The sequence below is a fragment of the Malurus melanocephalus genome, unplaced genomic scaffold, assembly GCF_030028575.1.
Source record: "Malurus melanocephalus ecotype Western Australia unplaced genomic scaffold, MMel_1.1 scaffold_433, whole genome shotgun sequence".
NCBI lineage: Eukaryota > Metazoa > Chordata > Aves > Passeriformes > Maluridae > Malurus > Malurus melanocephalus.
In genome coordinates this window covers 203,474-227,353 of record NW_026623665.1, presented here as the reverse complement: position 1 = coordinate 227,353, position 23,880 = coordinate 203,474, and the positions used below count along the sequence as shown (strand labels likewise).

The following is a 23,880-nucleotide window of genomic DNA, read 5'->3' as shown; positions in this document are numbered from 1 at the left end:
TCCCTTCCCCTGCTGCAGTTAAAACCAGCAGCTGTGATAACAGCAGCTCAGAGATTGTTGTTGATCCAAGAAATATCGACTGTGGGATGCCTTGTAGGGCTYTCCGCAATGAGAAGTCAAATGATCAGCATCTTTCCCAAGAAACAAGCATTTATTTGTTCGTGTAGTTTTTGTAGGGRTTAGCACGTAACTCTGGATGTTCAGAATCGCTTTCTGCTCAAGGATAGTATGAGAAAGAGGGAGGGAAGCCATGCTCTGTAATCTCAGGTTCAGTAAAGGAGACAGGAGTGTCTTAAAGAAGAGTTTAAAAATAAAGACTGCTTTTGGGATGTCTTAAGCTCTCTGACATGTGAGAACATCCAGACACCCAAGTCTAGCAGCACATCTGGTGCATACTGGCTGATCTCTCTAGGTGTCTGTGGAGMTGCAGTTTTACCCATGCTGATCTTGTCCATGGATCCTGAAGCTGGGAGCAGGGAGAGCTGCTTGGCTCTGTGCTTGTTAGAGGTCAGACACTGCCACTTGTCTGTGGTTACCAAGGCATCTCCTAGGGCTGTGTTTCTGTGCATGACTCCTGAGAAGTTGTTTTAATCCAGGAGTATGTTTAGGTACAGTGCTGGGGAAAAGGAGGAGTTGTGCTGAGCTCTGTTCATCTTAGGAGGGGAAATGAGGGATGCACTTGGGAAGAAGGCAGTGAGGCAGGGTGATGAGATACCTTTCCACTTGGGCTGAAGCACCTGAGCAGCACTGCTGACTTCCTCTRAGGAGGAATAAATCAATGCTTGTAGCATTCTGTGGCTTGTTGGTGCACACAGGGGCTSTGGGGTGGAGCAGGGGCCATGTCAGCCTTTGCTCTTCAGCTGGAGATGCCCGTTTCTCAGTGGGATGACTCAACTGGGATCAGACCCAGCCCCCTGACTGTGCTCGGGAGTTTGTCATGGCAATTCGAAGCGGGAGAGGCAGGGCCATCTGACTTAGCACCCTCTTGTTGCTACAACACTTCTGTTCTGCCAGACCAAGAGCGTGAATCACTCGCCTGCTCTGCTGCTGATACCCTGAGCAATCAGGATTGTTGCTCTCCAGCAGAGGCTTCYTTTCCTTGTGGATAAAACTATCCCCTTGAAGATAGATAGAAAGTGAGGGGAGAGGCCTGCCTGCAGTGGTAAGTGGTTATGCAGCGTGCACATCTCTTTCCTCTGGAAAGGAGCAGCCTGCAGCTCCCCCAAAAATGTGTCAGCTTTCCAAGGCCATCTGCATGCTGCAGAACTGGCTTTGTGTGTGTGTGCATGAAGAGATGTAGAAATCGAGTTCTTTTGGGTCTCCTGCCTCCTCTAAAATGTTTATCTGTGATCCTTGTACAGAACTGCTCCCGTTTTCTGTGTCTGCTCGACTCGGGGAATTGTGCTGAATCCTGGGAACACTGAGGGAGGAGGATGCTTGGGTTTGTGTCTCATCTCTGCCTGTGCCTCGGGCCTCTGATCTTTTCACGAGTGTTTTGATGTTTTGAGCAGATATCAGGCTACTCTTGTCTCCTGTTGTGCAGCACAGCCTGTGAAAAATACTTGGCATTGCAAAGTGCAGAAATAGTTTTTGTTTATTCCACTGTTGTTGTTTGCCACTTTCAGGAAAAAAAAAAAGAAAAAAGAAAAAAGCAAGGGGAGGAAAATAAACCAGAGAAGGTCTGCAGCAAAAATAACTGACACAGATGCAAGAGATGAGTCTAACTCCTGTTCCTGCTGAGCAACTGATGATGAGGCACTACTTGCTTTCCCAAAATATATCAGGGAAAGAGATACTGGTGCTGTGCTGAGAGATGTTCAGCACCCACCACTTTGTGTGAAGCCTGTGAGTCATGGGTTCTTGCTGCTTTCTTATCTGCTCTGAGCTCCCTTCACTTGATCATAAACCAAACCCACTGTTTTTTTAAAAATATGAAYGTTATAAATATTTCATTTAACCCATTCACATCATACATCAATCCCAGGGCCTTTTCCAGKGAAATCACTGTTGTGGATGAATGAGGTGATGGTCTTTCTGTGTGGTTTTTCTTTACCYAGCCTGAGTGAAGGAGGTGGCATCTCTTTATCACCTTTGGCTTCTGCAGTGTGGTGCTGGTGAGGAGCTCCCAGTACACAGAGGGATGGAGGTGAACAGGCTGGTAAATTGGCATTTACCTATGGACAAGCCTGGTTTAGATGCTAAGACAAAGCTCAGGTATCTCACACAGGTGTCAGGCTCTGTGTGTCAGCAGGGCAGAAAGGAGCTCTTTGCCCACACTCCTTGGCACAGACTGTGACATTTTCGCTTGGACATGTTGCATTTCTCAGGGAATTTTTGTATTTCTTTAGGTCTGAGTCTGTTTGCATCAACACTCATCCCAGATGTAACTTGTTTCTCCCTGCAATTGGTGGCTGGTCCGTTCTGTTTTGAGGAGGGAAGTGGTGCACCTCAGCAATTGTGCAGAGAGTGGGAAGTCTTCCTCTGCTTCTGGCTCTTACTTTAACTACAAAAGAGCTGTCCATGTCTGGTCCAAAGCCCCCTGATTTTGTGGAAAGAAGCTKGTGCTTCCAGCATCTTTAAACCATGCTGAGGCTGCCCACAGCTGTAATTTATTGTGGGTATTTATTGTGGTGGAGGGACTCCATTGGAAATGTTTGGGTTTAGAGAAAGGTTAGTATCTTCCAAGTTAAGGGCAACAAACGTTAGGAGAAGAATGTTGTGAAATAACAGCAGAGCTGCTCTTGGTCTACCAAGTTTGTGGGGTTTTTTTGTTTGCTTGTTTTASTGTGCTCATGACCTTGGCATAACTGTGACTTGCCAGGGAAGAGGTAACTGGGCCAGCTTGTTTTTCTGAACTTCTCTGTGGACTGCCATACAGCTGTTGTGGGAGATTCCAAATACAATCTGGGGATTGTTTCAAACCTTCCTTCTGCAAGGTCCGTGCTCAACCCCTCACCTTCCACAGAACAGCTTTGGGGTGTTGGATGTTGTCAGCAGCCRAGGAGGAGAGCAGGTCACGAGGGGTGACTGGCACCTCTGGGCTGCCTGGCCTGGCATCTTTTCCTGCTGAGGACACGCAGAGGTGGCACCAGGGGCTTTGTAGATCACGCAGGAGATGCTGGGAACGGTGCCCTGCTTCCTCACCTCGTGTCAGATSAGGTTATTTGTAAACCAAGGCATGGCAGAGCAGCGCGGTTGCTTTTTTCCTTTCCTGTCAGAGCCTGGAAAAGCTGGAAAGAGTTTTAGCTGGCTCTGGAGGCACTGTTGCTATCTGAGCTGTGTCAGCTGTGGCCATGCTGAAGGATTGCAGGAAAAGGGCAGGAGTGTTTGCATTTCTCTCATAGTCCTGGCAGGACAGAGCTGCTTCTTCCCAAGGAGAGCATTACCTTGGCTCTCTGCTCGCCTGCACAGGTTTCTGTCAAAAATAGCTTTTGGAGCTGCAAGCAGGGCCTTATCACCACCTGTGTGACTCCTCAGTGTGCTTCTTGTGAGAGCCAGCCTCACTGGGAACTTTGRGCAATTTCCCACGCTGCTGGGGAAGTTTTGAACTGGGAGGTTGGGTAGCTGTACAGGAGGAGTTCACCAGCTCAACAGGAAATGGTCAGCTTACAGCTCTGACTGTGTTCCTCTCTTYTCCAGGTGTCTGCCTAAATAATCTTAGGATAACCCTAAGGGTCTGGGATTCTGGGGTCTCAGGAACAGCATTTGGGTGTTGCAAATTGGTAAAGAATCATGGTTTATTATTGACAGGCATGGAGAACCAGTGTGGTGGTGTTTGCCTGTCTTAGGGTTGGGGACATTTTAGCTCCTGAGCCGCACAGCAGAGATAGATAGAAGGAAAAGGAGAGTGTGTTTGGGAGGAAAACCCAAGACACAGATCCTGTGTCCCAAAAGCCTCCGTGTCCTTAATGCAGTTCTGACAGGGCTCCTTTCCTGACAGACCTGTTCAATGCTTTTTTTTCTGGGTGTTACAGAACGATGACCTCAGGAACCTGTCCCTGTCTGGCCACGTGGGCTTYGACAGCCTCCCGGACCAGCTGGTCAACAAGTCAACATCGCAGGGCTTCTGCTTCAACATCCTCTGCGTGGGTATGTCACCCTGCTGTGCCCTCAGGGGACACAGCTCCACATTYTCACCTTCTCCCTGTGCCCAGGGCAWGGCAGAGCCACCRGGGACCACACTGGCARGGAAGTGACAGTTGTCTTCCCAGAGCAGCTCCACGGTGAAATCTAGTATTCCTCTTTCCCTTTTCTCTGCCCTGCCCCCTGAGTCAAAGCATGGAAATTTCTAGCTGTTAAAATCTATCCCTTTGATCATCCWGTGGTTCTGCTTTCCCCAAAGGCTGCCCATAAGAAAACTGAGCTAACTCGGGAACTAAATGTTCACAACATGAACTTAAATCTGCTYTTCTCTGGGTTGGATGTGGAGGGTGCTTCTCAGCAACTTGCATTCCTTCCYTTCCAGGCTTTGCCTGTCTCCTTCCATTCTTAGTTTCTCCCGTTGGAAATGATGCCATTTTTAGTCTCCAGATGATGTGCTGGGGAACAAAGCCTGTCACCTGTCCTCCGCTGTATTTAATCTGAGTGCTGAAAGTTGGTTTTGTAGCCTGAGTTACTTCTCCCAAATTATTCAGGGGGTRAAATACGAGGAGGCAGCATCTTCTCTTGGCTGTAGGGAGGTAGCTGCTGTCCTGGTGCCATGTGGATACTCCACAGTTGGAAATGCACTGCTCAGCCCCAGGGAGCTGTGAGCCAAGCCAGCTTTGACTTGTCAGTGGACCCAGAATGTGGTTCTGTAAATGGACAAAACTGCTGGGTTTTTCTCTTAGCTTGGCAGTGCAGGCTGCAAACATCATCTTTCCATTCATTGTTCACTTAAGCCTTTGTGAAGGGAGTATTGTCCCTTCTAATTAGTCACATTAATTAGCTGGAAAAACCCCACAACCCTCTGACTGTGATTTTTCTACAGCAAATTGAGAATTTCTGTGAGCAGCCTGAAAAGAAATCTGGCAAACTCGACTCCTCTCTGTAGCTTTGCCTGTGAAAAGAGGAGATAAGAGAACAGTTGCTCTTCTGCACACTCAAGCTCCCAACCCTCACGTGACTCTCGTAGCAGCATGAAACCATTTCAATCCAGCAGGGAACAGCCCGATTAGCAGGCAGCTCTTTGATCAAAATGGCATAAATTAATTGCCTTTCTCTCTTGCAGTAAATATGCCTTTCTTAGTGTGRCTTAATATGTCTCCATTAGCAATTTGATCCACCTCTTATTCTCCTTGTGAAATGTGCCCGTCCAATGATTTTCACCCCATATTAAAGTTTCACACAAACTGCTGCAGTTGGCCAAGGATCAGAAATCCCACCCTTGGAAAAAAATATTGTTTAAAATTGTGAATTGAAAGAGGAGACTATTAACTTTGGTGTAGTACAACTTTTTAATTGAGATGTGAAATGCTGCAGAGCCTATCTGGCACAGCATGCAGCAGTTCACATCAGGAGCTCCCTAAAATTTGCAGCTTCAGCCATGAGCAGTCTGTGCCATCAGTTTAGGATTTGGCTTTCCATGTGAGTTGCCTCAGCCCACCCCTGCTCACAGCATGGGTAGCAATAGCTGTTTGAGAGTGTAATTGCTAAACAAACACTTTGGACTTAAAAATGGGATTTAGGCTAATGCTTTCATCCATGTTACTTATTGCACTGGGGATTAGTGAAAGTGTAATAGTTTAAAAAGTTGGTGTTTAAGCAGCGTGCTATTTTTTTATAAGAGCTCCTTATATGTTTCTCTGTCTCAGATTTTTATTGCCTAAGTTGCACCATGAATTTTAGGTGGCTTTCTTGAAACAGCAATACTGCCTTAAAAAGGCTGAAACAAAATAAAATGAGGGAATCAGACACAGAGTTAAGAAAATTTACAAGTTGCTTCCATAAAGWAAGTTCCCATGTCAGTCCTGGGGCACTGGTGAAGATGGGGACTGTCTCCAAAGGCATCTGTTCCCGCAGGGATTATCTGTGCATGTAGCCTAATTCCACTGCCACCCAAGTGGAATAACTCTTAACCTGGTGAATGGCTCAGAGCAACAGGTAAGGGATGGCARTGGGAYCCCCTGACACCYCCTCTGTGTGCTCAGGTGAAACCGGCATCGGCAAATCCACGCTGATGGACACTCTGTTCAACACCAAGTTCGAGAGCGAGCCCGCCACGCACAACGAGCCCGGCGTGAGGTTGAAAGCGCGGAGTTACGAGCTCCAGGAGAGCAACGTCCGGCTGAAGCTGACCATTGTCGACACGGTGGGCTTTGGTGATCAGATCAACAAGGATGACAGGTAAAGCCAGCTCTGCCGGGAGGGGATCCTGRCACTGATGTGCTCCAGAGTCAGTCTCTGTGTCCCTCGCTGTTCTGGAGTGTTTCCTGATCCCAGAAGTGATGCTGCTCCTGCCTAACCCTGTGGAGAGAAGGCAGTCCTGGAGCAGCAGGGCTTAGGGAGAGCTTTCATTCTCCTGCTGTGTCCTGGCTGTGGTGGGTGGCATTTTCTCTGTGCTCCTGGTTCGAGGTTTCCCAGTCTTCCTTCACTCCCTGTTTTTTATTGGGCTTTTTCTAATATTTCTCCCAATATGGAGCCTTTCTGCGTTCTTTGCAACATGTCTCTGAGGTTTTTGGGGTTTCCAGAAGCCAGAGCAGCAGTGATTTTACAAACCCACCTAGTGATATCCATGAGGCTGCCCTTGGTGGAGARGGAACACATGGAGCAGTTTTCTTTCCAGAAGCACAAGCAGTTAATCACMTCAGGCCATGTTACACTAAAGGAGCTTTTTTGTTTCTCCAAATGGACCCATCAAAGTCCACAAAGGGTGCACTTGTCTTCTGAGCTTTGCTCACAGGCTTCCTTTCYTGCAAAGTCCCTCTTACCTTGTGACTCTCCCTTCCCTCTTCTAAAGTGGCGAGCTTTTGGACAAACTAGAGGGTAGATGATGGTTTCATGCTTAAATTTTCTTATACTGAGTGATTTTCAGTGCAACTGGCTGAGCAGCAGATGAGACTTTTAGTGGAGAGACTACCAAATACCGTGGTTTTCAGGGTAGCAATCTTGTATGGTTTCCATGCACTGAAAATTCAGGGCTGTCATATCTGTTAGACTTTCCCTGTGCACCAAGTGAACAGACCCTTGTGATGGAGGGACTGTAGGTCGGTGGGGCCGGTCCTGGAACATGCAGAGCACCCCTGAAGCTTCCTGAGTGTCCACCAGTGGCCCCTGTGGTGCCAGCACCAACTCCTGGTTTTCTCTGTGCCTTGTCTCCCCAGCTACAAGCCCATAGTAGAATACATCGACGCACAGTTCGAAGCCTACCTGCAGGAAGAGCTRAAGATCAAGCGGTCCCTGTTCAACTACCACGACACGCGGATTCACGCCTGCCTGTATTTCATCGCTCCCACCGGACACTCGCTGAAATCCCTGGACCTGGTCACCATGAAGAAGCTCGACAGTAAGGTACTCACTGCCTGTGTCACCATGGCCCTGTGGTGCTTTTATTACCTTGCCATCTGCTGAGGAAAATCTGGGTTTAGTMGGGGAGAATTGCAGATGAAAAGTGTGAGAAGTGTACCTTGGGGGAGCTGCTATAACRGGTCATTATTCTGCTTCACATGCTGCAGAGATTTATTGAGAATTTGGACTCCTACTCTTTTCCATCCCTACCTCAGGTAGGGAGCTTGGCCACGTGCTCCCCAGCTAAGCTATAAAGTCAATAAAGACAGTTCAGGTCTTTCTAATCAGTGAAAAACAAATGGAAATGCTGGGTCTGCTTGCTCAGACCACATCCAGCTAGACAAAAACAGTGATTTGATCTGCTATGGCAAATGTGGTGGTGTTCTGGCTGTAACAGCATAAATAAGAATYTGAATAAATATGTTACTTGGCATCTGCTTTTCCAGGTATCCTTATRGGCTTGGTTTAAACCATGGTTTAAAGGACATGTCACCTCTTCTAGGAAAAATAAAAGAGGTACAAATGCAGASCTTGAGTAGCTAAACTGAGCCTTTTCTGTGCTCCTTTTCATCATGATTAAGCAATTTAAATCAGCCCACCGTGCACCTTTGGCTCATTGGATCCTGATTCTGCAGGGCATCAGTGATGACAGTGGTTCTTTATTTCCTAGAGAGGCCAATCGATTGGGTTTTATGTGGTGATCGAGAAGGTTCCCTGCCCTCTTCAGCTGAAAATAAGGTTATAGAGATTTATCCCAAGTGAGCTAATTGACATTCCTCTTCTATCTTTTGGCCAAGGGGGATTTAATAACTCCAAACAGAATTAAGTGATGTAATAGAAGAGGATTTTCAAGTACTGTAGTTAAAATCCCTCCATATAGGTCGATATCGCTGTTATCCTCAGTACRATTTCTGTCTGCTGTTGCAGGGAAAAGCAAATCCTGCAAGATCAAAAGCAGAAACTGTCCCTCTGGAGGGAAGAGAAAGGGAAAGAAGGCAGGATCTTTATCCTTGCCAGCAGCCTATCTCGGGAAGAGAGTCAGTAACTGATGTTTCATCTGAGAGCTGTGCAGGGTGGAGTGAGCCCTGGTCCCACAGTGCAGCGGTGTCYGGGGGCACGTGAGGGCACACAGGTGGGGGAAGTGTGCCTGTGTTACTGCCAGCCCCTGTCCTGTGTGTCACAGGGCTGGATAGGGACCATCTGCTCCACCTTCTGTGGGGTGACAGCAGCTCTGCTGCCCCTCCAGTGTCCCTGGTGACACCCCCTGAGCCAAGGCCTGTGACAGGCTGCTGTCTGAGCGTGGCTCCCACGGTAATCCAGCCCGCTGCGGCGCCAGGGGATGTGCAGAGATGGTCATTTCCTTTCTTCATTTTTGGAGCAGCTCGTAATAATCTGTGACAGCATTTCCTGTCCAGCCAACTCGGATGAGGAGGGGAATACGACAGGACAGGAAATAGCATGTTGCCAAATTGCATTTGACTTCTTTCTAAGGCCTTCATCACTGCTGCCTGGAAATCCTGTCTGAGGTGGTGCTGGCTGGTGGCACTTCAGGGCTGTTGCTGCATGTCCTGCTCTGTCCTCTCCCAATGACACAATTTATGCTGTCCTGTCTTGCAGGTGAACATCATCCCCATCATTGCCAAGGCTGACACCATTGCAAAAAATGAGTTGCACAAGTTCAAGAGTAAAATCATGAGYGAGCTGGTCAGCAACGGCGTGCAGATCTACCAGTTCCCGACCGACGAGGAGACGGTGGCYGAGATCAATGCCACCATGAGTGTAWGTTGTCTTGCTTCCCTTGGTTTGTGTGGGCCTGTCCTCGATGGCTATGCTGTTTTATTTGGCTTTAAAACTGCAGTCTAAGCACAGACATCAGCCTGGCCAGAAGATTTTAGGGTCTGCAGGTACCTGCTCTGCTGTGTTTCATTGTGTGACGAACCCTTCTCCTCTGAGCAGTTTTCATATCCTTCCCCTGTTGCAATATTCCCGTCTCAGGAAAGGAAGAGGATGGAAGGCAGGGCCCCGAGGCGGTCAGGGCAGAGAACTGAGGTTTGGCTTTCCTGTCCCAAACGACCACTCGTTGGTTGGTGGGGGTGATTCACTGCTGCCTTTGTTTTGGTTTCCGGTGGGAGTGGGGCACCGGCACTGATGTTCCAGCTCTCCACAGGGCCCRTGGCCATCAGTGGCTCTGGCTTTCACCTCCTTCCCCTTCCTCTAGCAGTGGGATGAAATTCGAGGGCACTCAGGGCTGGACTAGACCAAATATTTTAGTGCTGGTTACCAAGGGAAGCAGCTGTTTGCCATGGGCCTGACTCAGGGTGAAGGGAGGAATCTGAGCTCAGGGTTGCTGGCGGTGACGCCTTGTTTGGCCCCAAGAGGATGTGCCAATCCTAAAGCAAGTGCACTCAGATTAAGCTATTTCTTTGCTACTTGAAGACTGTTGTGAATTTTCGTGCTCAATTGCTTGTAGATGGGCAATTATCTCATCCAACTGGATGTTYGAGCCTCTCCAAAGCTCCCCATTGCCTCTCTCTACCCTGTCTGTGTTCTGAGCAMCTGGCACAGAGAAGGGATGTGGCTCTTCATGGGTGCATTGTGTGCAGTGTTCTGCCTTCCTCAGGTCAGCCTGGCTGCTGAAAAACCCCTTTGCCAGATAATCCCATCTCCTGTGCCCTGACACCTTCCCCTCCCACCCAGCCTGTGACCCGGCTTGGCTGTCACTGCCTCCGCTGGCAGATCTCGTCCCAGCCCCTTTGGATGCTGTTAATGCAGGGACAGTTCCACGGGGCTGGGCTGGCAGCTGAGGCCAGCTCGTCCTGGCAGCAGCCACACTTCTGGGAGTAGATCCCAGATTGTCACCACCACACCCAYGGAGAGACCTGGACAGAGCAGAGCTCCATGACTCAGACGTGTCAGCCCAGGGCTGGGTCAGCTCCGCTCTTCCCCTTGCTCACAGCTCTGCCCTTTTTAAGAGGAAGCATTAGCAGTTCTTTGTGGCAGCAGAATCCCCCTGAATTTTTAGCTTGCCTTCCTTGAGAACACATACTTTATTTTCTTTTTTGTTGTTTCACGGTTCTTTTTTCTCAGTGTTCAAATTCASTTCCAGTTTGTAAGACTTGTTCTGTGCTTACGACAGTAGTGCTTTGTAATTAAATGGAAAATATGTATACATCTTGTATTTTTAGGAGTTCAGAATTTTGGGCTTGAAGTCTGATCARGTTTCTCATCCAGATTGTCCTGTTGGTCTTCCTAAAATACCAGATGAATTGCAAAGGCATTTAAACAACTTTGTCACAGCAAACAGCTTTCTTGAGAAACAGTCCCTGGCAAGGCAGCAAWGGAAATGCCCGACCTCATTGTCCTTTTGTTTTGTAGGTCCACCTTCCTTTTGCCGTGGTTGGCAGTACTGAAGAAGTGAAGATTGGCAATAAGATGGCAAAAGCCAGGCAGTACCCCTGGGGTGTCGTGCAGGGTATGTTACCAAAGGCACAAACAAGGCCTTCTTATCCTGTCCCGTTCTCATCCGAGAGATATTGATCTCTGGATGGCCCTTACCAAAATCTGCCTTGAGAAAGCACAACTTAGATCTGAACATGGAGCCAAAAGCTCCTTCCTGCAGGAGGGCAGAGTTTGCCCAGGGTTCTGTTTGCAACCCAGGCTTTACTGAAGCTGCCAGAAATACAGAGCTRATCCTTGCTTTCCAACCAGCTCTGGGAAGTACAGGATTCAGATGGTGATGGTCTCTTTGTGGCTTCAGTTGTATCCCATTGGAGAACGGCCCAGGAAGCTGCAGGGGAGCATTCACAGTGCAATTCCACAAAGCTTTCTGGCTTCTCAGGAATACCAGCTGACCCTGAAGCAGCTTCAGGGACTTCAGCTGTATGCACCAGAGGATAATACTGGGAAAAGCAATTAGGAAAGATGTTGATGTGTTTGGGAAGTCTGGGGCTCATCCTGTATCCTGCTGGGTTCTTGCTGTTCCCAGAAAACTAGGACCAGATAGTCTGAGATTTAGTTTCAACTTTGCCTGTTTGCGCCCCTGTGAGCGCAAGGATTTTGTGTAGGTTTGAGTGGGAAGTGAAATCCTGYATGCAAACGGATCATCACCTTGCTGGTGCAAAAATGGATTGGGGAGATAGGAGCTCTGTGACAGATGGGCAACAGAGAGATCTTGCAAATCCAGTGCAAGGCCTTGAACTCAAGCCCATGCTGGCGTGGGATGGCTTCAGCCCCAGTTCARCAAGGCATTTTGGTGTGGGCTGATTTGGAGTTCTGCTTGTGTGCTTGAAGAACTCTGAGCCTTGCTACTCTGGGGCCCAGATCCGGAGAAAAGGGGGGACCCAGGACCCAGCTCTGTGCGTTTAACGTTCTCTCTGGGGATWTTCTGTCATTTTTGCAGTTGAAAACGAAAACCACTGTGACTTTGTGAAGCTGCGGGAGATGCTGATCCGAGTGAACATGGAGGATTTGAGGGAGCAGACRCACACCCGGCACTACGAGCTGTACAGGCGCTGCAAGCTGGAGGAGATGGGATTCAAGGACACGGATCCAGACAGCAAACCTTTCAGGTAGGGATGTGGAACTCAGGCACTGCTTGCTTTGCAGCCAGCTTGCTCTGCTCCTGCAATTCCTGGGCAGGAAAAGTGCAGCCGTGTCCATGCTGAGAGGAAGATGGCCCGTGTGTTGAGTTACCAAAGGGGACATCCTGGGGTAAATGTTCTTTTGAGCCTTCTAGAGCTCTTCACAACTGGCCCAAGGTGAGCTGTGAGAAGGTTACCACTGTCWCATGCCTGAGGTTTGGTGGATTACTAAACACATAGTTCATTCTGTCAGACAGCTTTATTGGTCTGAAGCCCAACTCATTAGCCAGGGATAACAGCTGTGTGGGAATTTGGGAGGGAATGTTTGTCTTCTCTTTTCATTTCCTGYTTCCCATTCCTTCCCAGCTTTTCCCCAATAATTGCACCCCCTGCTTTACAGCATCTCACACTCCTCTCTGCCCCCAGGAAGACAGAATTCCCGTGCACCAGTGGGGTTTGCCCCTGTAACAGGGGTTGGCATTGCTTYGGGCTTTTATTTCTGACTTGCTGAGTTGATGCAGCTGCACTTCTTCTGCAGCACAGAAACTCTGCTGGAATCAGTCAAGCCAGTTCTGTTACTAAGCCCAAGTGTGAAGCTTTATTGGATTTCCTTTCTGGAGAGCAATGGCTTAAGATGGGCTCAGCCCTTCCTTTGGAGGAATCTGAGGAATTTCCATTGCTTCCTGTACACGAGGCCTCTTTTGACCAAGCTATAAGTAGAAAGGAAATGAAAATGTACAGAATTTCTCCATCTGGTACGTGCTAGTTCAGAGCAGTTCACTCWGGGTGCCTTTTCCCTCCAATAAACAAACAAAACCTATGATCCCAAGCTGTTTGGCCAAGCTGATGTATATCTGGAATGAGGGAGATGTTCTCTCAGAGCCCAGGGATCAAAAGGATGCTTTTCCCTGCATCCTGGCCCTGGGAGCCACAGGAACTGCTGCTCTCCAGCCAGCTTGCATCAGCCAGGAGCAGGGATCCTCTGGGAGATCCATGGGGAGCAGGGCAGGAGGTCCCAGCAAACCATTGGTGCTGTGCAAAGACTTGTGTGAGGTGTGGAAAAGGGGGACTGATGATATCTGAGACCCCCACCTTGCATGGCCAGGCTGCAGGAGGTCAGGAGGGATCCCAACAAGCATCAGCTCTGAGAAATGGGGTCCTCTGTACAGACACCCTTCTGCTGTCCTGAGTCCTTTGKGGGCTGGATTATCTGCTGCTCTGGTTAAGCTTTTCAAAATACTCCTTTTAAAAATGGTATTATTTGCCAGGGCATCCTTCAGTGTGTGGGGGCGTGTTGGGAAATCAAGTTACTCTTGTAATTTTGGTTCATCTGTTTGTGTACTTAAAAGCCAATTCCCTTGTCATCTTTGCYTGTGAGAAGCTGCAGGGATCCCGGTTGGTTTGGACTGTTATTCCTTAGGGCTGTCATTGTTTTTTTCACATGCAGCCTGGGAGTTGCCAGGCCAGTTTCTCTGAGAACTTGGCTYCTCTGGAAGTCAGAGTCACTGCAGCAGAGAATTACGCTTTGAACATGGGACAATTTAACAGGAAGCCCCTGCCCCTCTCACTGCTGCCAGGCTTTTCCTGCCTGCCCATCAGCCGGCATTGTGTTTTTGGAGCTGAGCTTTGGAAGAAGTGCTTTGCAATCCAAGATCCTCTGTGCTGCGTGCAGAGCTTTCCTTTTCACTCCACGAGTCTCTGCTGCTCCCTAGCACAGYGTGTCACTAATTGCAGATTCAGTTTGTGCTCACTGAGCAGCTCACCTGCCCTCGGGCTTTGCCAGATCCTTCAAAAGGGCTTAGGAATTTAAGTTTCASCATCCACAGTCAGAGGATTAAATCCAAGACTGGATTTTAGGGAGATTTTGTTTCGAGTCTCCTAAAGTCTGTCTGCTGTGAGAGGTCTGGTTCTGGGTTTAGTTAAGAATCAAAAATGGCTCTTGCCCTGCTCTCCCACAGAAGGATTTTTGTCATTTTTAGAATCAGTATTTTTGCTTCCATGTGTAGGAAGCTGGTGTGGTCATGTGGAATGGTGTGATTTCTCCAGGGCAGCCAGTCCTATGCCAGAACAGCTCTGGGCATCCTGTCTGGGGAGTATTTTAGGAAGTAACTGAAGTGCCCATTAATTAGCAGAGTTAAATACAGGATCCAGGATAATCTGACAAGTTGTGTTCCCCAGCTCAACAYYGCACCCCCTAAAAAAATACCCAACCAACAAAAAAGACACCAAAACCCCCAACAGGGGGCCAGGAGAAACAAAAGATTGATTTTATTTGGAGTAGGATGGCCCAATGGTTAATGTTCCTTAGGCACATGGATGCAACGTGTCAGYGTGACCTCAGTGCAGTTTTCATTTAAAAAATGCATTTTCAGAAAARCCTCTTGGGGGAAATAGTTATCATTCCCACACTATCATTACGGCTGGGCTGTCCAAATCCATTTAAGGAATGAAACAAAAGAGGAATTTGATATCCAGAGTTCCTAAGAGGCTTTAAACATCTCAGAGGTACGTGGGCAACATATTTTGTGTCCCAAATCTTCACTGCCTATCTCGGTGCTGGGGAAATGCTAAGGAGTAGAGGGGGAATGAAGGAATCCAGTAATGTGGTTGTTTGGAGGAGGAAAGCCTCTGATTGTTTGGAAAGGGCAGACTCCCAGGGTGACTTTATCTAAATCAAGCCCCTGACATGAATCGTTAGCAATGAGGAGTGAAAATGAGTTTTGCTTTGTGTCATGCTTCATGAACTACACGGAGGCAGATTTCATCGGGGTCTGCTGCACAAATCTTGTGCTTGGAATGAAGATACTGGGGACAAACAGAGGGRAAAGGGAGGAGGTGTGACTCAGAGGGATCACAGGCCATCGGGGATTGCTGCAGGCATTTTCATAGTGGCTGCTTCTTCTGGAGGACAGTCATCCTGCCTGCTGAGTGATGTGCAGGATCCTGAGCAGGAAGCTCAGCTTTTCCTTTCCCATTTGTCTCCCACTGCTGCCACCTAGCAAACTGGGATGGGTTTCACTGGAGGTGAGTGTGCCTCTGGTGTAGTCAGGGACCTCCAACCATATTTTGTGACAAGACAAGGTAAGTGCTAAAGTCTCCAAAGGTTGGACGCTCATAACTGTTCTTGAAATGCTGCTCTGAGTGAGTTTTGTGTGTTTTTAACAGTCTCCAAGAGACTTATGAAGCAAAGAGGAATGAATTCCTGGGCGAACTCCAGAAGAAGGAGGACGAAATGAGGCAGATGTTTGTCATGCGAGTGAAGGAGAAGGAAGCAGAGTTGAAGGAAGCAGAGAAGGATGTGAGTATATTGTAACTCAGAGRGCTCTCTGTGAGGGTGTTTACAGAAAATGTCCTGTTAGGGCAGGAAGCTGTTCCTCAGCCCTCCTGGAGGAGCACATTGTGCTGCAGAGGTACAGAGAAATGTGCAGCCCTCAGTGCTTTCCTTGCTTTTCACAAGCATGGTAGAGTYCCCTGGCTACAGAGCACTGAGGGTGGAATGTGAGGGTTTGGAAGTGTCCAGAGACCTTCTGTATTCCCACAGCAGCACAAATTCCCATGTCTCTGTGTGCCAGTGAGTGCCAGCTATGGGGCTTTTCTCACCCATCAGGCTGATGGTTTGGAATCCAGGCAGAGAAGCCTCAGTGGCAGCAGAAACACTTGAGACATCATTACCAGTCATTGGAAATATCCTTCTCTTCCCATCCAATTCTCACTGTCTCTGTCCCGGCAGCTTCACGAAAAGTTTGACCATCTAAAGAGGACTCACCAAGAAGAGAAGAAAAAAGTGGAAGATAAAAAGAAGGAACTTGAGGAAGAGCTGAGCAACTTTCAAAAGAAGAAGGCGGCGGCTCAGCTATTACAGTCACAGGCTCAGCAGGCAGGTTCTCAACAAACCAAGAAAGACAAGGACAAGAAAAAGTAAGCGGATGTCATCCACATCCTTTGTAGGGTTTGTTACAAGTTTTGGGAGGTTGTTTTTTTCTTTCTTGCTGCATGTCTGTATTTGCTTTTCCCCGTTACCAGACTGGAAGCAGGCCTTTTATCAGCCTGATCAAATAAAATATTTTTTTTTTCTAAAGGGTGGGTCAGGGACATGATCTTAATTTTTCTCTAGAAGAGTACCTTCAGATTTTGTGTTCAAGTCTGACTGGTGTGGGAGAGCAATTGGATGGTGGAGGTTTGGTTTGTGATCTGTTCAGTATCTTCTGGAACTGTGGGATGTTCTGGACTCAGATTTATCTGCCTGAGCCAGAATTATTAAGGGAGTTGCTACCCGTCCTTTCTTTCACTGGTACTCTYCAGTTCCCGTTCCTTAAGGTTATAGTTGTAAGTAGAAGCAAATTAGAAAACCAAAACCACCATGTTATTTTTACATGGGGAATGTTAGTGCCAAAAGTGATTACTTGGAAGCTCGCTTTAAAGACATGAAGCTTTGAGTTTGTATTTTTTTATAGACAATCAAACTACTATGGTACCGTAATTGCAGTTCAATGGCGTTTGTGGTTGTATCAAGTTGACATAATAAGCTAAGAAACCCTTACCTTTTAGTCAAGATCATGGCACTGTTTTTTACTATTTTATATTCGTATCCTAGGAGTGTAATCCTTTTTCGTTCCTAGTAAGARGGTGCTCATGCAAGTCCTTTGTGAGTCACCTGTGCTAAGGGTGCTTAGCTGGTACCTGCCATTGGGAAAGCTGTCGAGCTGGGGTTGCAGCAAATCTCACTGGAAAACACTGCATTAACCCACACACAAAATAACAGTTCCACACTGCTTTCACTGCCTGGGACAGAAGGGGGAAAATGACAGTTCCACGCTGCTTTCAGTGCCTGGGACAGAAGGGGGACATTCCTTAGAGTAACCCAGGTGATAAACACCCATTTGTCACCCTGGAAAAGCCAGGAGGGATGTGCTCAGACACTTCCCTTGCTAACCTGGGAGCTCAAGGCTGGCCTGAGCTGTTTGGCAGCACCTGTACTGCAGATGCACTGGGGTTTTAGAGCTTTTCCACTCGCTGCATGTTCCCTGTCTGTGCTGCTGGTTCAGCACCCCGTGTTGGTTGTTTCTGGCCCGGGGAAGGTGGGGAGGGTCTCAGGCTGGTTCCTCAGCTGGTGTAAATTGATGTAGCTCCTATGGAGCCGTGCTGCTCGACGCAGGCTGAGGACATGGCTGTGAGCCCCTCTGGAATCCTGGAGCTGTGTGCTGCATGCTCTGCTCRGGGAGAGATCCCTACAGACCCCTGGGTGTCAGGCACTGGAGCCAGGAAGTGTCAGCAGCTAGGGTCCAGACATGCTGAAACACCCTTCTGCACATAGGCTGCAACACTTGTCTTCTCTCACCTGAAAATCCAGCCATGGTGATGTATTCCCTAAAAAGAAGAAAGTTTTGAAGACCCTTTTCCTCATCTCTCAGAGTTGGAAGCGTAATATTTTTAAGAACTATGCAGTTCCATTTTTTCAACTGTTAACTGTAGGACCAGTGCAGTACAAGAATGGTGTGGGGAATTTTGTTCCTTTTGATAGTTGGTTCCAGCATCATGGGTGAGACAGGGTGTTTCCAGTGACCGTGACAAACGCAGGTTCTGCTTTGCTGCTGCATTCACAGAAATCCAGCCTTGAGGAACATGCCCGTGTTTTAGTGTGTCCTTTGTGTGGCTCCACGCCAGGTGCTGTACCTGCTTCAGTTGTTCTCTGGTGTCACAGTTACTAACAGAGGCTTTACAGGGAAGTGCTGATGCTCCTGCCTCGTAGCACACCTTGGTTTTCTAAAGGCTTGAAGCTTCTCCTTGCTCTCTAATGTGAAGCTGCAGTTTGTGTAGTTGAGGCTTCCAACCTCTCTCTCTGCTGCCGTGGCCTGTGGTGCTTCTTGTGCAGTTGCCAGAGGAAATCTTGCCATGCCCCACAAAGTAATTCGTGGGAATACTTTCTTTTCTCAAGGTGGGATCAGATTTTCCAATTCGGACAACAGAGGCTTTCCAATGCGCTGTGCATGAYGGAGGGAAGGCTCGGGGTGAAATCTGCTGCTGGCCTGACTCTGAGGGAGAGCTTGGCCTTCCTGATTGTCAGATTATTCCCCCAGGAATTCTCTAGCTTATACTCTTTTCTTATCTAAAATGGTTGGGGCTCTGTCCTGGTGGCAGCAGTGTTTGGGGACAGCACGCCTGTGTCTCAGGCACTGAAGGGAGGGGTGACTGCAGAACAGATTCCAGCACTCACCTGAGTGTGAGGCTGAGCACACTGCCCCAGCCCCTGCTGCAGTTTTGGGGTGGGACTGTGCTTCCAACCTGACCAGTGTGAGAGAGTTCCTGGCAGCAGACCCAGTCAGAGCAGCAAGCAGCCTTCTGTGCTTGCCTGCTGTTGGGTAGATGGCCACATGCCTCAGCATGTGCCGTTGTGTTGCTGCTCATCCACAGCCCCCCAGGAGCTGGGACCATCTGTTTGGGTTCTGGCTCGCTTTATTTAAAGCTTCTTCTGAAAACCAAATGTACAACTTCTTTTTTCAGTTTCMTTTCTGTGTAAGTTTCCAGCCCAACACACCTGATCTGGCCATTGGGCCGTGCTGGGTCCCAAAGCAGCACCCGTGTCAGGGCCTGGCCCAACTCCCTGTAAAAAGAAGGGTTCATTGATGTCTGAAGGATCTGGTTCTGAAAGCTGAAGTGCTTGGAGACATCCTGGTGTCCAGACATACCTGAGTTACCTTCTGCAAGGATGCCATGGGAAATAACCCAAGGGACACCTGCAGCCATGTCCCAGCTGTGGAAAAAKGAACCCTAAAGCCACCGAGCACTGCAGTGACAGGCTGTAACCTGGGCCAGCTTATGTGGTTGGCTGGTCAGTAGTTCTGTCCCCCCAGTTTTTCTTTTTACTTTTGCTTGTCATAGGCTGGAGTAGAGCCCAGCCTTGAGGTTGAATTTCTTTGTAATTCCACAATCCATCTGCATGCCCACCCACCGGAGCGGGTTGCTGGTGTCGGCTCTCCTGGCTTGCTTTATTTTTTTTTGCATTTTGAGTTCAATTAGTGCTAACTTTTTTGTTTTTTGTTCTTTTTTTTTAACTTGCAGTGCAAGCTTCACATAAAGCCTGTCGAGCCAAGGATGTTCCTGCATTCACCTGCTTTTGCAGTAATGTGTCTCTGCCATCTGTTTTCTTTTTATATTTTTTTTTCCATTTTTTAACATGAATAACTATTAACTCATCTAATAACATAGTGGGAACAAGAAAGAAGAGGGATTGGGTGCAGGGTTGTATGCAAGTGGAAGTTCAGGGGTGGGTGGAGGGACACCAAAACCATCACCAGTAAATTATTTTTGGCCCCCAGTTTGAATCAGAGGGGATGTCAGCAGCTCAGGTATTGACTGGCTCAGGTGTCCTCAGTGCTGCTGAGTCCCTGGCTGTAGGAATGTCCCAGCCAGCCCATCTAAACCTGAGTTTAGGCTGGCCCATCTTCCTTKGGGAGCTGATGTGATGCTGCAGCCGGGGAGAGGGAGAGGGGTGTGTGTAGATAACCCAGTGTAACTGACCCTGCATGCCGTGACATTTGCATGATAATTTGTTTTAGTTGCTGTTTGTTGTTGTCCGCCCTGGCCCTGCCTGGCCTGGTTTTGCAGCTCATGGAGGGRAAGGAGCATCCCCAGCCCTGCTCTCCCTGCACTGCTCAGCTCAAACCTTTGGCACCTCCCTTGAAATCCTACCTGGAAATCCTGGGTGGGATCTTAGCAAGGCTTAGCAATCCTTGTGGGGGCGAGGTAGAGCCTTCAGCACACTCTTGGAGTTTCCAAGAGGATTCCTGCACAAACTTCAATACAGACCTGCAAGGGTGTGGGATCCAGAATTGCAGGGAGAGAAGGTGCCTGGACACACAGCCCTCCTGCAGCAGCAATAATGTCCTTTTCAGTGTCCCTAGAACATGSCAAGGGGATGTAGGATAAGCCAGGCCCTATTTGCTGCTCTGTTTAATGGGTGTTTTCCATACCATGGCTTTTAGACAGAGCCTTTCCCTTCCTTCCCAAGGAGTGGTGAGCCATGCTTGACTCCTGGATTTCTTTCACTGCCAGTGCMCAGCCAGCACTTCCTCTGCTCCTGTTTCCTTCATTAAACCCTCTTAAACCCTTKCATTAAACAAAACTCTTCCTACCTGAGTCTCCCACTACAGCTGTTTGCTTGGTTCTGGATGGAATTTCTCCGGTGGACGAAGAAAAGGCAAAATTGTCGCTTTTTTATCACTTTTTCCTCAAGTGTTGGATTGGAAAGTGTGCTTGGGGGTGAGCTTATGGGTTGTCTCGCTTTTTAATCCTCACTGCTTAAACATGGCTTTGGGAAGAGGATATCTAAATACCATGTCTTGGACAGACAGCAGAAATGGATAAATAAGCTGAAAATAAAATAGTTGACGTTTTTATCCTTTTTTTTTTTGTTATTTTGGTTGTTTGGTTGGGCTTTTTAACCTCCTGGACTCGCCAACTATGCATTTTTCATCAGGTTCAATAGGTTTGCCGCAGGGTTGTTTGGAAAAATGAAATTCTGGTTCTTGTGGCTTCTGGCAACTCACCTTTAAAATCTKGAGTTATGAAGACGTTTGAGTTGTTTGCATGAGTTTTTTACAGTCACATCACATGCCCATCACCGAGTGCTCGTGGCAATATGCTTTGCTTCAGCTGTCTCTGTGCWTGTCCTCTTTTTAATTACCAGTGTTTTGTGCCAAGTAGAAAACTTAATTTTAACATTTATTTCTCCTGCTTCATTTAACAGCCCTTCAAGGGATGTTTAACAGGGAAAATCAGCTGAGTTGAGCTTTTCCTTCTTGACAGAAAGCTGTGGCCAAGTGCATTAGTGTCTTTTTGGTTGAGTTTTTCTCCAGCAGAAACCAAGCTGTRTTGGAGAAACTGGGAATAAACCACAAACTTGAAGATGTCAAAGGTACTGTTTTGTTTTTTTGCCAAAGGAGATGGTAATGATTTTTTTTTTTCACCTTGAACCCCTGGGCCATGTTTAGCTTGTTTCTGCTGCRCTTGTTGATTTTCTTTCCCCGTGCCTTTTCTCACTGTAGCCCCTGATGTGCATGGAGTGAGTGTTACACTCAGGTCTAGCTGGATGTGCTTTCACYTTTGCATGTCAGTACAGCAGTAAGAGACTCCCCCTTCCTGCCTCGCTCCTGCCACAGCAGCTCTGCTTTTCTGGGAGATTCTCAAAGTCCACTTCCTTACAAGTGGTGTGGCTACAACTCCTTTAAACCTGCATGTTCCTGGCCAGGTGGATTTGAGTCCTTAGGCTAAGGAGCAGGGAAGCACACTGAAATGTACTTTTTTTTGGGATGGTGATGTTCCCAGGGCACAAAGCAAACCCCCAAAGGGAAAAGCGAAGACAATCCAGGTTGCTCTGAGGGACTGTGGCTGCTCTGTAGAGGGGTCTGGCAGGCATTGAGAAAGGAGGAGATGGATGAGGATTTGCTCCCCCAGAACCTTCCAGGGGTCACACAGTTTCTTTCTGGGAAGGCAGGGARTAGGAAGGTGCYTTTGGATGCATTTGAAATGCATCAYCTTGAAATGCATCTCCTGTGGCACTCCAGGAGCAGGGAAAGCAGGCACTGGCACCCACCCCAGGCTCCTCTGCAGCTGGAGAGCTGCCACTCCTGTCACCCCTCCGTGTGCTTGTGACAGCTTGAAATCCCATCAGGGGGATTGGTGTCTCTCTGGAAGCGTGTCTGTGTTAAACAGCACCAGTGTTTCTGCAGGCAGCTCTCATTCTGCATCTCCCAAACGGTCCCAGTGTGGATGGAAATGTCTTTTTGTGTGTGACCTCAGCAGATGTGTCCATTTGACTCCAGTCCTTCCGTGTCCCTTCTCGGAGGGCGCGGGTTGCATTTGCAGGGTGTGATATCCGCCGGCACGTGCCAGCACAGAGCTGTACAAATATGAAGGGTTTTTTTAATTAACGGAAAACAAAGCTGTGAACAGCGGTAGAAATCTTGTATTTGTATACATTTTTAATATCCTGATTGCCTTAAACCATAGATGTAGGACTTTATTACCTTGCTATTGGAAAATAACCCATGTTTGTAACTAAACAATTGTGTAACCTACATACAGTGTTAATGCAAATGATATGTATGCATCTGTTAGACATTGTCACTTTATTTGATGTTAAAGTATTTGAGTTTTTGAATTACAGATGGAATAATAACCTTATAGCATAAGCTCAGTTATTTCTTGTATGTGCTTCAGGTTACAGACCCAAATAGTGCCAACACTTGAAGTGGGGAGAGGAAATATATTTTTACCCAAAGCTTTGGTCTTTGCGTGGCCTTTATGATATTTGCTGTTGCCGTTCTGTGGCCGTGTGAGGGTCACCTGTCACCTCTGCCTTCCCAGTAGGTGGTTCTGTGCCTCGAGGTGCCTCTGTAGGTTTGTGCTGGTGTTTGTCAGTCGCTTTTTGTGCAGGTCATGAGCTCGTTCCCCACCTCAGCCCATGTCCTGGGCAGCTCAGGCCTCTCCGGTGAAGTTGGTGTGTGTGACACCTCCCCAGTGCATTCCTTCCTTCATGACTTACTTAAAAATGTTGTTCCTCCTTTGTTTCTCCCCCTCACACACTTCTTCATTTCAATTCTGAACCTCTGTTTTTCTTCTCTTCTGTTTTTCTCTTTTTCTGTAGCTTCTTCTTTATGTAAGCCAAAGCTCCCACACCCCCTCTCCCAGTGGACCGTAGGGCACTGGAAGAGCTGCAGATMCGGGCACCCCTGCCAGGAGAAGATCCATCTCATTCCTCCATCACGTGTGCCCTCCTCTCCTCCCCCTTTGTTCCCACCCGTGCGTCTGAGGGTGTGCTGTGCTGTGTGTCTGTGCGGGATCTGCCGCTCCCGGCGCTCCGACAGCGTCCAGGCTTCCAGCAGTGCCAGAGGGAACGGCTGCRGAGGGAGCTCGGCCACACTGGGACACATTGCTCTGGGGTACTTGGATTTGTTTGCTCCCTCCCCGTTTTCTTTTGTAATGTGCACACGCTGACACAGAACAAGACTGGGGTGAGTGTGCRTAGCTGGAGGATTTAATTCCTGCCTCGATCCTGGCTGCTTTGGACACCACAGCTTCATCACCAGGGCGTCCTGTGCACCTCTGGCATGGCTGGAAATCTCTCCGTGGAGCCCRTGATGTTCTCAGTGTGTCGCTGTGTGAAGTGGATGTCACATCCTGTGGCACTGGTGGAGCCTGTCCTGGACTCAAGGCCTTACATTCTGGCTGATGTGCCTCGCTATGGGCAAAGCAGGATTTTGTTTCTGTACAGCTGAGCTGCTCTGGCTCATAYCTTAGATTGAGGGCTTCGTTTTGTTTTCATGAAGCCTAATCAGTGATTATTTTTCTAACAGTCCTGAGTTGTTAAAATTTCTACCTTGTTTACTTTGGAAGTGAACTCAATCGAAAAGCTTGAGAAGTGCCAAAGGATTGCTTGAAGGTAAAAAACAAAGCCTGTATTTGTGTGTAGTGACCTCCAGCTGGTTTGGGATGGAGGGAAGGAGGCAGCCTGAGCCTCTTGGGATGTTGTTTTGTGTAGAGGGATGCACTTTTGTATTTAACCGGATACTAGTGATTTATTCTTGGCATCGGTGAACCTTGATGAAGGAATTGCCCTCCTTTAACCTGTCATGAGATGGTCKAGGTTTGGCCCCTGGCAATCCATGGGTGACGTGCCAGCTGCCAGGGGCTCTGCTGAAATCTCCTGGGTTTTTTTTCAGAAGCACAATATTTTGCAGCACTCTTCAGTGACAAGGGTCAGCTCCCTCCAGCCAGATGGAAGGGAAACTGCTTGTCCTGGAAACCTTTGCAACCA

The 23,880-nt window shown here is 48.1% G+C and overlaps 1 protein-coding gene across 2 annotated transcripts in view; it reads left to right on the top strand.

Moving 5' to 3' along the window:
* SEPTIN11 (septin 11) overlaps window positions 1-20,466 on the top strand; it is a 39,486-nt gene extending 19,020 nt beyond the window's left edge. The window contains exons 2-11 of one of the 2 annotated variants that reach the window (XM_057380015.1): window positions 3,975-4,089; window positions 6,129-6,324; window positions 7,302-7,488; window positions 9,103-9,264; window positions 10,861-10,957; window positions 11,885-12,053; window positions 15,231-15,363; window positions 15,796-15,983; window positions 17,669-17,729; window positions 19,125-20,466. In XM_057380015.1, the coding sequence (XP_057235998.1) occupies window positions 3,975-4,089; window positions 6,129-6,324; window positions 7,302-7,488; window positions 9,103-9,264; window positions 10,861-10,957; window positions 11,885-12,053; window positions 15,231-15,363; window positions 15,796-15,983; window positions 17,669-17,702 (1,281 nt within the window). In that variant the 3' untranslated portion in view covers window positions 17,703-17,729; window positions 19,125-20,466. The remainder of the gene's footprint in view (window positions 1-3,974; window positions 4,090-6,128; window positions 6,325-7,301; window positions 7,489-9,102; window positions 9,265-10,860; window positions 10,958-11,884; window positions 12,054-15,230; window positions 15,364-15,795; window positions 15,984-17,668; window positions 17,730-19,124) is intronic. The other variant, XM_057380016.1, reaches the window with a different exon arrangement.
* The last annotated feature ends 3,414 nt before the right edge of the window (window positions 20,467-23,880 follow it).